General features: G+C 37.5%; 1 protein-coding gene across 1 annotated transcript in view; it reads left to right on the top strand.

Moving 5' to 3' along the window:
- Positions 1-1,062: 1,062 nt before the first annotated feature.
- Positions 1,063-13,407, top strand: part of TMPRSS11D (transmembrane serine protease 11D) — a 61,750-nt gene continuing 49,405 nt past the window's right edge. The window contains exon 1 of the mRNA XM_055434572.2: positions 1,063-1,182. Coding sequence (XP_055290547.2) covers positions 1,175-1,182 — 8 coding nt within the window. The 5' untranslated portion in view covers positions 1,063-1,174. The remainder of the gene's footprint in view (positions 1,183-13,407) is intronic.

The following is a 13,407-nucleotide window of genomic DNA, read 5'->3' as shown; positions in this document are numbered from 1 at the left end:
TATACTGTTTTATTCTTTTTACTAAAAAAAGAAATGTCAGAATGTCAGGCATGAGATATGAAAATGTATAAAGGAATGGTAGGGAGGAGCCCATGCATTCCTATTCCTGTTGTATGCAAAGCTTTGCACATTATATTTAAAAAAGGCACAACTGAACACTTCTTGAGTTACAGTCTTGGAGTGAATTCACTAGCTATCCATGATTTACATGATAGTCATAGAAGACCATGTAATCAGCACCTAATTTTTTCATCAAGTAAATGAGACTCATAAAGGTATAAGTAATTTTTTGCTTAAGCACAATTAATTGGTGAAAAAGTTGAAACCCAAATTCAAATTTCCAATAATTTAGTATTCATTATTTCTCACAAAGTAATTTCAGCATAACCTTCCAAATTTATGTCCTATCCTTCCCAATACAATACATAGAAACAGCTTTTCTCACTTCCATGCTATTCCACATGGAATTCTTGTTCTACACTCTGCTGCCCACTCATCTACTGCAACACTGAGTTCGAATATTTTTTAAAGACATATTCAGAGAAAGACTAAGTGAATTTTAGTTTCAGTTGTTCTTGCTTATCTCACAAATTTGTATACATACTCAATTACTTCTCTGAATATTTCAAATGCTATGAGAAAAAGAGAATTTTATCAAAGAGAAGGGAGTATTACCAATTAATCTATGGAAAGCATTTCTGATTGGCTTGCTGTGGCAAAAAAATAAGGTGTGTGACAACTTGATACCATGGGCAAGAGTGTCACATCCTTTTTAAATCAAAAACTATGATGCTGCAGACTATGGAGTAGTTATAGCCTCTCACAAAATACATATTACCTGTTATATTTAATCACAAGTTCAGTTCAGTTCAGTTCAGTTCAGTCGCTCAGTCGTGTCTGACTCTCCGCGACCCCATGAATCACAGCACGCAGTATAAAAAATTTTTTTTCCTGATTTGTAAGATTTCCTGTCCATTCCACAAGTCATATGATTGGTTCAAGTTGATTCCTTCAGACTTGTTTAACAAGTTAGGTTTTAATTGTGTGGGATTTCCTCCTTTGCTTCAGTACTTTCATAGATCACATATAACATATGAGAGTCATTCATCTGAGTGGAAATCTCAGAGCAGTTGCATAGGCAGAAAAAAGGACTTCTTCATTTTTAAGGATTAAAATGTATAGGTAAGTTCTGTTTTTGTTTTGAAATTTTGACTGTATCATAAAGCATATGAAAAGTATACAGAAGCTTAAGAAATTTTGGTTGTTAGTTTCTTCTAGTTACTTTTCTCAAAACTTCATTGAAACTCTTATTAGTTAATGTCTAGGTAATATGCTTGATATTGTTTAAATAAGGTGCTTGGCTGCTTGACTGAATTTTTAACAAATTGAATAAATCCAAATAGATGACTTAGTGTTATGAAAACATATTTAAATAAGGAAGTGTTTTTGTTTTCTTATGTTTAACTTCTTAGAAAACTGATGTGTGGTTTTAAAATGTAATCAGTAAAAAACTCCTTTGCTGTTTTAAAGTTTTCAAGGGTTCTGTATTTTTAGTTCTGTCACAATATCACTTTAGCTATTAAATACGAAGTGAATTCTGAAGTCCTCTTTAAGAAAGAAAAACTGTATTTGTCTACCTTTTATATACTATGATATTACTTTCAAGCAAGTTTTTGTTGATACTTAAGAAAAAATAGTATTGGCCTAGTTTTCTTTTCAATAGCTGCTTATCTTCACATACTTCCACATTAAAAAGCAATAAATTGTAGCACAATCTGGAGTCAGATGGTACAATCTCAAAATTATATAATTTGAGATGTTTGTGCTTGCATCTGTGAGTATATTGCTCATTTTGTTTTCCCATGAACACAAAAAAGTGTGATACAAATAAGTCATTTTAAAAGGGAAATAAATGAAGTATGGATAGTTGGCCATGTCAAATGTAGTTGAGTTTATTTTAAATCTCCTGAACTTTAGGAAGGAAGAAATCCAATCAAAATTCAAAAATTTTAATAAAATATATGTACAATTATATGCATTTAAATATATATATAAAACAATAAAAAATGGGTGGCAGGAACTTCCCTGGTGATCCAGTGGTTAAGATTCCATGCTCCCAATGGAAGAGTTACAGATCTGATCCCTAGTTGGGGAACGAAGATCCCACATGGTGTAGCCTTAAAAAAACAAACATGCATAGTAGCCCAAGCTTTCAAAAATAAGTATTAATTAACAAGTAATAATATAAGAAAATAATAAAAATAATTTCATATTTATACAAGGGATAGTATAAGAACATATTAAACTAGGATAAAATCTATGAAATAGCATATATTGTATGCTCTCATTTATGTGAAAATGAATCACAAAATTGTATTTACTCATTGACTTACCTCTGAAAAACTATACATATGAAAATGTCTAATTAGAAATATATTAATCATGTTTGTCGTGTTACAGTGATGAATTTATGAATTATGTTTTTCCCGTTATTCCTAAACTTTTTATGACAATGTGGAATTGTTCTAATAATCACAATACAATTTGAAATTATTTTGCTAAAATATTTTTAATTTTGTGAAGAAATTCCTCTGATTAAAAAAAGTATCCTCATAAATAGCTAAATGTCTTTCAAAGAAATAAAGGGAAACTTGTAAACAATGTAAATAATGAAATTGTACAATTTCAGAAAGCCTTGAATCAATCTAATTTCTAAACTGATCCATCCTTACACTCAATAAGACCCAAACTTTACAGTTACAAAAATAAAAAACAATAACAAACAACAGCTCTTTTTGGAACTTGGTTTCTATGCAGCATACTTTATTTTCTCTCTTAAAAATAAGCTGCATCTACAAATAATCAGTTTTTCCTTTTTTATTAACCTAAAAGTATATCACTAGAAATTAGTTTTGCTCATTGGTTGGTTGATTTTTATTGTAAGATAATCAGAGTCACTATGCCAAATTGGTGAATTTTGAGAATATCAACCCTTGTTCATCAATTTGAGGACCCATGACTAGGAAACAATGTCCCTGTCAACTTGAGTAAACAGAATTTTCAGTGGAAACGGGAAACCTGTTACTCAAATGGCATGGGTAATTTAAAAACAGCAAATTTTTATTTTGACAAGACAATGCCTGAGTTTAATGGTGGGAAGAATTAATTAAAACTTTCAGTTTCCTTTTACTGGAATATCCCCATCAGCATAAAGATACACCCTATAATCTTCAATTTAAAAAAATAAATAACTCAAGCTTTACTATTTTCCAGTTCCTCCATATGCTCTGAGGGAGCAACTGGGTAGGGGAAGTGATATGAAAGTAATGTTTTTAGGTAATTAGGGCTCTTGCCTAGAGACTCCCAGAGACAGGGGAGCCTGGTGGGCTGCCGTCTATGGGGTCACAGAGTTGGACACGACTGAAGTGACTTAGCAGCAGCAGCAGCAGCAGCAGCAGGTCATTTTTAGGTAAAATAATCAGGTAATTTTGTGATACTTTTGGCTGACAATGGGGTCTCTTAAATGGTTTGTGTGTGTGTGTGTGTTAGTTGCTTAGTCGTGTCCGACTCTCTGCAACCCCATAGACTGTAGCCCACTAGGCCCCTCTGTCCACAGGATTCTCCAGGCAAGAACACTGGAGTGGGTTGCCATTTCCTTCTCCAAAAGGAACTATAGAAAGAAAGAAAGTGAAGTTGTTCAGTTGTGTCTGATTCTTTACGACCCCATGGACTGCAGCCTACCAGGCTCCTCCATCCATGGAATTTTCCAGGCAAGCGTACTGGAGTGAGTTGCCATTTCCTTCTCCTTAAGCGGTTAGATTACTTGCACATAAACTCTAAGACCTCTTTTAGGTTGTCCTCTCCTAAAGCTTGCAAAGATGGTGTGTTTCTTTTTTTAACCTACCTGTTCACCTCTCTCTGAAAAGGGAAATCCTATCAGGGGACCCAGGAAGCTGGGCAGTGGAGTTATCGTGATATAATTATTATTCTTTTCAAATCCTTAAGTATCCCAGATTTCCTCAGATCCTCTAAGAGAGTGTGTTTTCCGCTGGATTACATGAAAAGTATGAAATGAAGTTTGGAAAATAGGATGAAGATTCAAATTTGGAATTTAGCATGCAGTTTAAGGAAAGATTAAGGTAAACGAGAATATCTCAGCTCAGGAACAGACATGTCTTAGAAGGACTCCTCCCACCATAACAAATCTTATTTCCATTTTCTTCCTTTTTGTTCATGCTCATGATTAACTGACCACATAGATGTGTCAGTCAGTCAAATGACATGGGGAAAAAAGCTATAACTGTCAGAATTACTTTCCAAATTCTGCCTGTTGATTCAATTCTGGTTTATGAATTGCTATTTTAATTTTCAAAAACTATGGTTAAAATTGTAAACCATTAGGCAAAGGATATATTTCTCAATAGAAATTAGGCAAGTGGATACCAACTTATCTTTACAGTAACAGAGCCCAAAACGGTGCTTTTAGAGTACAAGACACTATGCATAAGAACCTCAAGCCACAAGCTGAAAGAGTTACCCAATGGGCCAGACCAGAATGTTTAAATAAAAAGGAATGGTCGAGGGTGTGAAATGTTGCTAAAGGTCTGTGAGACACATGTACCCCAATATTTCATCACAGCACTGTTTATAATAGCCAGGACATGGAAGCAACCTAGATATCCATTGGCAAACGAATGGATAAGAAAGCTGTGGTACATATACACAATGGAATATTACTCAGCAATTAAAAAGAATGCATTTGAATCAGTTCTAATGAGGTGAATGAAACTGGAGCCTGTTACACAGAGTGAAGTAAGCCAGAAAGAAAAACACTAACACGGTATATTAACGCATATATATGGAATTTAGAAAGATGGTAACGATGACCCTATATGCGAGACAGCAAAAGAGACACAGATGTAAAGAACAGACTGTTGGACTCTGTGGGAGAAGGCAAGGGTGGAATGATTTGAGAGAATAGCGTTGAAACATGTATATTATCATATGTGAAATAAATCGCCAGTCCAGGTTAGATGCATTAGACAGGGTGCTCAGGGCTGGTGCACTGGGATGACCCTGAGGGATGGGATGGGGAGGCAGGTGGGGGGGTTCAGGATGGGGAACACATGTATACACATGACTGATTCATGTGAATGTATGGCAAAGACCACCACAATATTGTAAAGTAATTAGCCTCCAATTAAAACAAATAAATAAATAAATACCTAAAAAAATTCTATATCTTATCTTCCCTTAGAAAGTCATGAGGGCCTTAAAGCAAGGACAATTGGCCATTTTTTAAATGTCCCCACTGTCTTACAGAGTGACATAATTAGTACTTGATATGTATTGGTTTTTTCCACCATTCATTCAGTAAACATTCAATTTAATGTTTCCGTCATCCACTCTGTGTAAGAGAATGCCCACAATATCCTAGGTTGATTAATTAATTAATTAATTTAAAAGAGCACAGACAAAAAAATTAAGAGACAACTTCATACCACCACTTCATCTCTCTTTAGATCAGTTTATTCATCTAGATAATGGATAAAGTGGAGTAGGTATTCCTGCAGTTCCTTTCTACTGGTAACATTCTGTGATACTGCAGAAGGTTATCACTCTTACAAAATCCCATTACAAAAATAAATAAATAAAATGATACCTGCAGTTAAAGTTGGGTTTTACCTACAAGAAGAATATAAAATTTGCCATTTATTGAAGGCAGGCCAGAGTTCTTGGTACTTTACAAACAGAAACCGCTTTAATTTTCACAACCCTTTGAGGCATGTGATTGGCCCTATTCCATGAATGAGGAACAAAGGCTTAGAAAGATTTTTTTGTCGCTAACCCATGGTCACATTGTGTCTGTCTGGATACAAGACTCGTGATTATCATGACTGTACTATATTATCTTTCTATATTACTTGTAAAATAAAATAGAAAAAAACTCAGTAAATAGATCCATTTATCCAGGAGACAGAGAGGGATCTCTTAAGGCTCTTCATGCCCATGCTAGAAGCCTTAACAACGTTCACAGAATAGACAGGGCCTCACTTCCACCATCTAACCACCTCCGCTGTACAGATACACTTAAACACAGACCATCAGAAACTTCAGGGGACACAGTGGAGAACTAACCACAGTCAGTCCCTCCCTCATGAATTTGATTGGCTGCACACTGACAAAGGGCCGAATGTCAGACAATAACTCTAGTTGTGTTAACACAGTTTTAACTTCTTTATCCTCACAACAACCTGGAGGTAGGTACCATTATCTCCTCTATTTTGCAGATAAGGTAATAAGGAGAAGGAAGGTAACTTCCCAGGTTCATGCAGCAAGTTCAGTTCAGTTCAGTTCAGTTCAGTCGCTCAGTCGTGTCCGACTCTCCGCGACCCCATGAATCACAGCACGCCAGGCCGCCCTGTCCATCACCAACTCCCGGAGTACACTCAAACTCATGTCCACAGAGTCAGTGATGCCAGGCAGCAAGTAGATAGCAAAAATAGAACTTGAACTCATGTAGTCCAGCTTCAGAGTCTATGTTCTCAACTGTGGCTCCTCTCACAGAACTTAATCTACCAGGGAGGGGAGGGAGGTGATATAGGAATGGGGAGATAAGAAAAATGTAAGCAGACAGACATTCTTAAGGGAATAAAGTATTTGCAAAATTTTAGTGTGTAGTAGATGTGAGAGAATCTACCAAATAGAGTGGTCATGGAGTGAGAAGGAACCACCTATGTGAAGCAGGAGAAAGGAGAGAACACTGGGAAGGTGATCAGGAAACTCACCGATTCTTCCTTCAACGACAAAGGAGAAAACTGAAGTTCATAGAAGTGATTTGCCTACTGTCAAGGAGCTTTGCTGATCTCTTCAAGTGTTTTCCTCCACACTATGTAAACTGCTTCCCAAGAAAAGAGATATATCTGCAGCATTTTTACTAAGTTCTGAGGAATATATTCTATTGTGTAGGTTTCAAAAAAGTTAATACCTTGGAATTCTGCTCATTTCATATGACACAGAATCCTCCTGGGAAAATGATACAGAGAATCTCAATTTTTCCCTCTGCTTCTTTAGAAAATCTGGGCAAGAAGCCACTAGGATTAAGTTCTGAAGGGTTTGAGTTCAAGATGTTGCTTTAAAAAATATACTGATGCAACTAAATATTACTCAAGAGCATTTGAAACAACTAATCTTGGGTTTGGTCCATGATTCATTAAAAGGTACTTCTTTTCCCTATGAGAACAATTATCATGTACTGGATATAGTTAAATAGAACTAACCATGAAGAATACATATGAGGTTCTGATTTCAGTTTCCACTCTTTCCAAGTAATGGGTAATAACTCTTAACTAGTAGCTCTGAGAGAACAGTTCAGTCAATTTCCAGATTTTCTATTCTATCATGCCCACTAACTTATTCTATCCAGCTTGTGCTGAAATGTCTTTCTTGCTTTAGAACCTACACTAATACATTTTTATTTAACTTGTACATTTCTTTTTTCTTTCTTCCACCCCATCATTCACTGTACCTCCTCTGTTCCCCCACAAGTAAACAATGTTAAAAATCTAGTATATATGTTTCCACACAAATTAAACTGGATTGTCTCATTGGCAATTGTTAGAATTTTTAAAATTTGGGTCTATAAAGAATAATCAAATCAAACACTGTAGGATAAACACATTTAGAGCACACACAAAAAAAATGCTTTCTTGTGCTTCGCCAGAGTGTGATATACCAAATTCCTCACCTCACTGGGACATGCTTTGTAGAAACAATGAAACTGGAAATATCCTGATGCTCTCAATTTGGTAATTACAAATCAGATCACATTGAGTTAGGAGTAAGAGCCTCTAAATACTACACTCATTTATTTCCTAAAGAAAACAAAGACATATCTGGTTTTATATTAGGGTCAGTATATTTGACAAAGCAGTAAGCTAAGGTTTTCAACATTTCATAATGACCTTATAGGAGGATTGTCCCCACTGTACTTGGACTTCAGGAAACTGAGAAGAAACTAGGATGCCTTTACTAAAAATCGTTCCTCTCTGCCTTGGAGCTATTCTGATCTAATTGTATCCAAAACCTTTGTTTCACAAAGTGTGGTCCTTGAACCAATAACATCAGCATCACCCTGGAACTTGTTAGAAATGCAGAATCTTGGGCCCAATCCCAGATTCACTATTTAAATTTGCATTTTAACAGGCAACTTATATATTCATTGAAATATAAGTACTAAACAAACCAACTGAAACTAAACAGCTACAAGGTAGTTTCCCAAGTATTATTCAAAATGGAAAGAGAGTTACAGCAAGACGTACTTCTGTGTATTTACATATGAATGAGCATGCCCTCTAAGCTGGGTGTGCAGTAGCTCTCCCATTCCTTTCCTGCAGAAACACTGAGTGATTTAGTTAGGCAAGTCAGAACTCACAGAGGAACATTTTCTTAACTGAGTTCCAGGAACACTGTGCTCCTCAAAATGTTAGGTACTTCAGAAAGAAATGTTTCTGCACTCAAAAAATCTGGGGGACATCTATTTAGTCGGTTCAGGCTGCATAAGAAAGGAAGAAATGGGAGAATTGGGGAATGTGTAGAAAATGAATGGGTTTTTTTGGTCATTGAGCAGCTTGAATTTAAATATAAGTTTTTCTCTAGGACTTCTTACCTTTTTTTTTCCTACCCTGACAAGTAACAGTAATATGTGTGACAGACTTCTGTAGATCTAACCAGGCTTATAAGCAATTCCCAATGCACTCCTTGTAACTCCACTCAAAAATAAATAAATAAAAGGAAAACACAAATGAGTGAGAGCAATGTTATGGTGGAATTATGCTTTAAATTGTGTATAAACAATTTCAAAACTCCGATGCTTTAACTATTACTTGTAACAATTCTCTTGCTATTGTTGTCCTCATTAACGATAACACACCACTGCATTCTAATACCTAGCTGAGAATTGCTTTGGAGGAAACACCACTAAAACTTGAACTCAATGGGTTATTGAGTTCTCTTTTGTCTCTGTGAGTTCAAGTCCACCCTCACTGTCAATCATTCTTTGAAAGTTTGGTAATTTTGTTATTGCAGTAAGTTGAGAATCATAAAAGATAAACAATTTTAACAGCTTTACTGAAATGTAACTATGTATAATAAAGTTCACTGAAGTGTACAATTCTGGGAGGGATTGGGGGCAGGAGGAGAAGGGGACGACAGAGAATGAGATGGCTGGATGGCATCACCAACTCAATGGACATGAGTTTGAGTGAACTCCAGGAGTTGGTGATGGACAGGGAGGCCTGGCGAGCTGTGATTCATGGGGTCGCAAAGAGTTGGTCACGACTGAGCAACTGAACTGAACTGAAGTGTACAATTCAGTGGTTTCTAGTATACTTATGGGGTTGTACAACCATCATCAAAATCAAATTTCAGAATATTTTCATCATCCTAATAGATTAAATTTAAAAAAATAATTTCAAACATACATTTTTAAAAGAGCATTTTGACAATAAAATATCACAAGCTTGACATACATACACTACCACGCATAAAATAACTAGCTAGTAGGAATCTGCTGTATAACACAATTTGTTCAGCTCTGTGCTCTATGATGACCTAGAGGGGTAGGAAGAGGGTATGGGAGGGAGGTGCCAGAGGGAGGGAATAAATGTATACACATAGTTGATACACTTTGTTGTATAGCACAAATGAACATAATATTCTAAAGCAATTATACCCCAATAAAAAATAAAATATCACATGCATATAGTATCATGAATATTTCTTTGCAATTTGCAGAAAGATGGCAAAATAATGTTGGTGCCAATAAAGGTTAAATATCATCTTTAAGCTTCCTTTGTGGCTCAGCTGGTAAAGAATCTGCCTGCATTGCGGGAGATCTGGGTTCAATCTCTGGCTTCAGAAGATCCCCTGGAGAAGGGAAGGGGTACCCACTCCAGGTTTCTGGCCTGGAGAATTCCATGGACTGTATGGTCCACCAGGTCACAGAGTCAGACGTGGTGGGGTGACTTTCCCTGCACTTTAGTTTAAAAAAAAAAAAATTTAAAGGAAAGGAAAGACAAGGAAAGAAGAAAAAAATCTAGTCTTTAAAAACTAAATCTATATAGGAAAAATACTATTTGGAGGAATGCAGACAAGCAAATCTTCAACTAAATAGTTATTTCTTGCTCTGGGACTACTCTGGCTCAATGACTCAGTAGCCACCTGCACTTTCTAGAGCTCAGACGCAGTACTAACACGGACAGCAGCGCCCTCCAGAGCATATGCTAGGCTTTTCCGAACATTAATCAGCCAAGAAGACAGGGAACCTGTGTCAGGACTTTCTCCATTACAACTGTCTGTACTGAAACACCAGGTACACATGTTTCAACAGTGGTAGAGCCAAGAGAGCATGACTCCCATGACGGTGGGTTTGGTGATTCCTAGAGAAATATTCTTAAAACATCAGCATCTCAAGTTCCAGAAGTAGCTTCCTGTTCTGTTGTTTCAGATCACTGAGGCAGGCTCACCTTTGCAGACAGTGTCACTGTGTACCATAGCACCACTGTGCCGGTTTGCACACTGAAAAGGCTCCATCATCTCAGTTATGAAAGCAGAACCTACCCTTTGGGCAACTGTACAGTTCCAGCAAAATTGACTTTCCTTATAGAAGCATACATATTAAGTTTAGCAGCACTGTGCTGAATCACTCAGGCATGTCCCCCTCTTTGTGACTCTACAGACTATAGCCCACCAGGCTCCTTTGTCCATAGGACTCTCCAGGCAAGAATACTGGAGTGGGTTGTAATTCCTCCTCCAGGGTATCTTCTAGACCTAGGGATCGAACTCACATCTCTTATGTCTCCTGCAATGGCAGATGAGTTGTTTACCACTAGGGCCATCTGGGAGGCCCGAGTTTAGCAGAGCAGCAATTTGAAAAACAAAAATGCCTTTAAGTCTTTAGCTGACTCTGTCACTTCAGTCAGTTCAGTCCAGTTCAGTCCCTCAATCGTGTCCGACTCTTTGCGACCCCATGAATCATAGCACGCCAGGCCTCCCTGTCCATCACCAACTCCCAGAGTTCACTCAAACTCATGTCCATCGAGTCAGTGATGCCATCCAGCCATCTCATTCTCTGTCGTTCCCATCTCCTCCCACCCCCAATCCCTCCCAGCCTCAGACTCTTTTCCAGTGAGTCAACTTGTCGCATGAGGTGGCCAAAGTATTGAAGTTTCAGCTTTAGCATGGAGTCATCAAATGCCTTCTGTTAATAATTATACAAGTCTAACTCAATTACTGAATATAGAGATATATTCTGAGTAAGGGAAACCTGGCAAACTTTACTGATCTCAGTCCAGGAGCATTCCTCAAACCCTCCTCAGCGGTCTACTCCATTCAAATAACCAGACCGTCTGCTTGAGAAAAATGAAGCATGAGTGGGACAATTCAGATAAATCATTTCCTTCCTTAGTCTAAAATAAGATAAATATCAAACAGAGATCAGAAACAAGCATCTGGAAATGCTTACTTTAAAATAATAGGAGCAAGGTTGTATTAGAGCTCTGATTTGAACAGGAAGAACTTTGATTTTCTTTGGATAAGTCCTCCACAGTCAAGAATTTATTCCCCTGAAAAGGTCTTTGAAACCAGCCTGACTTATGAACAAAGACTCTTGTTTTTGGTATATGTCACATTCTTTTATAGTCTTTTCAATATTAGAATCAGTTTCTGTGTCTAGTCGAGGCCTTTCTTGAAAGATTTCTTGAATATGTTGAACACACAGAAACCAGATTAATGGGGCCAGTCTTCTTAAAATAAAGACATTATTCACAAGAAGGAAGGTATAAGGAAAAGTGGGAAAGAAGGAAGGAAAAACCTAGGGAAGGAAGGAAGGAAAGAAGGAAAAATCCCCACCTTCATGAAGCTTCTAAACCAAAATAGCAAATAAGCAAATTTTCAGAATAGCAAAGAAGAACAAAGTCTCAGCCTATAGCTGTGAACTGGTTGGGAAAATCTATCTACAATGAAATTATTGAGATATTGGTCTCATTCTATCATGCCATAAGTAATAAAATAATTAGCCACTGAAGGGCCACTTCTACTCCATTAAACCATCAGTCAATTGTTTAAATCATCATATACCCAAGCACCCAGCATGAATAGTCATTTATGTTGTTTCATTCATTTGACTATTGTTGCCTCTTTAAAGCATAGGCTAGTAAAAGAAGTACAGAAAACAATTAGTATTTTTCTATTTGTAAGCCACAATAAGATTCTGGGTCATGGTTTATTGCATTTTTAGCCTCATACATAAAAATTATTTCACTTAGGACAATGGTATGATTACATGTATTTTGTTGTTGTTTTGTCACCAAGTCATGTCTGACTCTTTTGCAAAGCCATGAACTGTAGCCTGCCAGGCTCCTCTGTCCGTGGGATTTCCCAGGCAAGAGTACTGGAGTGGGTTGCCATTTCCTTCCCAAGGAGATCTTCCTGACCAAAGAATGGAACCCATGTCTCCCATATTGGCGGGCAGATTCTTTACCACTGAGTCAGTTGGGTTACCCTTACAAATGTTTCAGTTCAATTCAGTTCAGTCGCTCAGTCGTGTCCGACTCTCCGCAACCCCATTAATCACAGCACGCCAGGCCTCCCTGTCCATCACCAACTCCTGGAGTTCACCCAAACTCATGTCCATAGAGTCGGTGATGCCATCCAGCCATCTCATTCCCTGTCGTCCCCTTTTCCTCCCGCCCCCAACCTTTCCCAGCATCAGAGTCTTTTCCAGTGAATCAACTTGTCGCATGAGGTGGCCAAAGTATTGCAGTTTCAGCTTTAGCATCAGTCCCTCCAATGAACACCCAGGATTGATCTCCTTTAGAATGGACTGGTTGGATCTCCTTGCAGTACAAGGGACTCCAAGAGTCTTCTCCAGCACCACAGTTCAAAAGCATCAATTCTTCGGCGATCAGCCTTCTTCATAGTCCAACTCTCACATCCATACATGACCACTGGAAAAACCATAGCCTTGACTAGTCAGACCTTGGTTGGCAAAGTAATGTCTCTGCTTTTTAATATACTATCTAGGTTGGTCACAACTTTCCTTCCAAGGAGTAAGCGTCTTTTAATTTCATGGCTGCAATCAGCATCCACAGTGATTTTGGAGCCCAAAAAAAATAAAATCTGACACTGTCTCCACTGTTTTTCTATCTATTTCCCATGAAGTGATGGGACCAGATGCCATGATCTTTGTTTTCTGAATGTTGAGCTTCAAGCCAACTTCTTCACTCTCCTCTTTCACTTTCATCAAGAGGCTTTTGAGTTCCTCTTCACTTTCTGCCATAAGGGCGGTGTCATCTGCATATCTGAGGTTATTGATATTTCTCCCAGCAATCTTGATTCCAGCTTGTG

Source organism: Moschus berezovskii, chromosome 5 (genome assembly GCF_049115385.1).
Source record: "Moschus berezovskii isolate FMDL1 chromosome 5, NW_MosBer_1.0, whole genome shotgun sequence".
NCBI classification, from domain to species: domain Eukaryota; kingdom Metazoa; phylum Chordata; class Mammalia; order Artiodactyla; family Moschidae; genus Moschus; species Moschus berezovskii.
The sequence above is the reverse complement of the archived record's forward strand: the minus strand, read 5'-3'. Positions and strand labels throughout refer to the sequence as shown.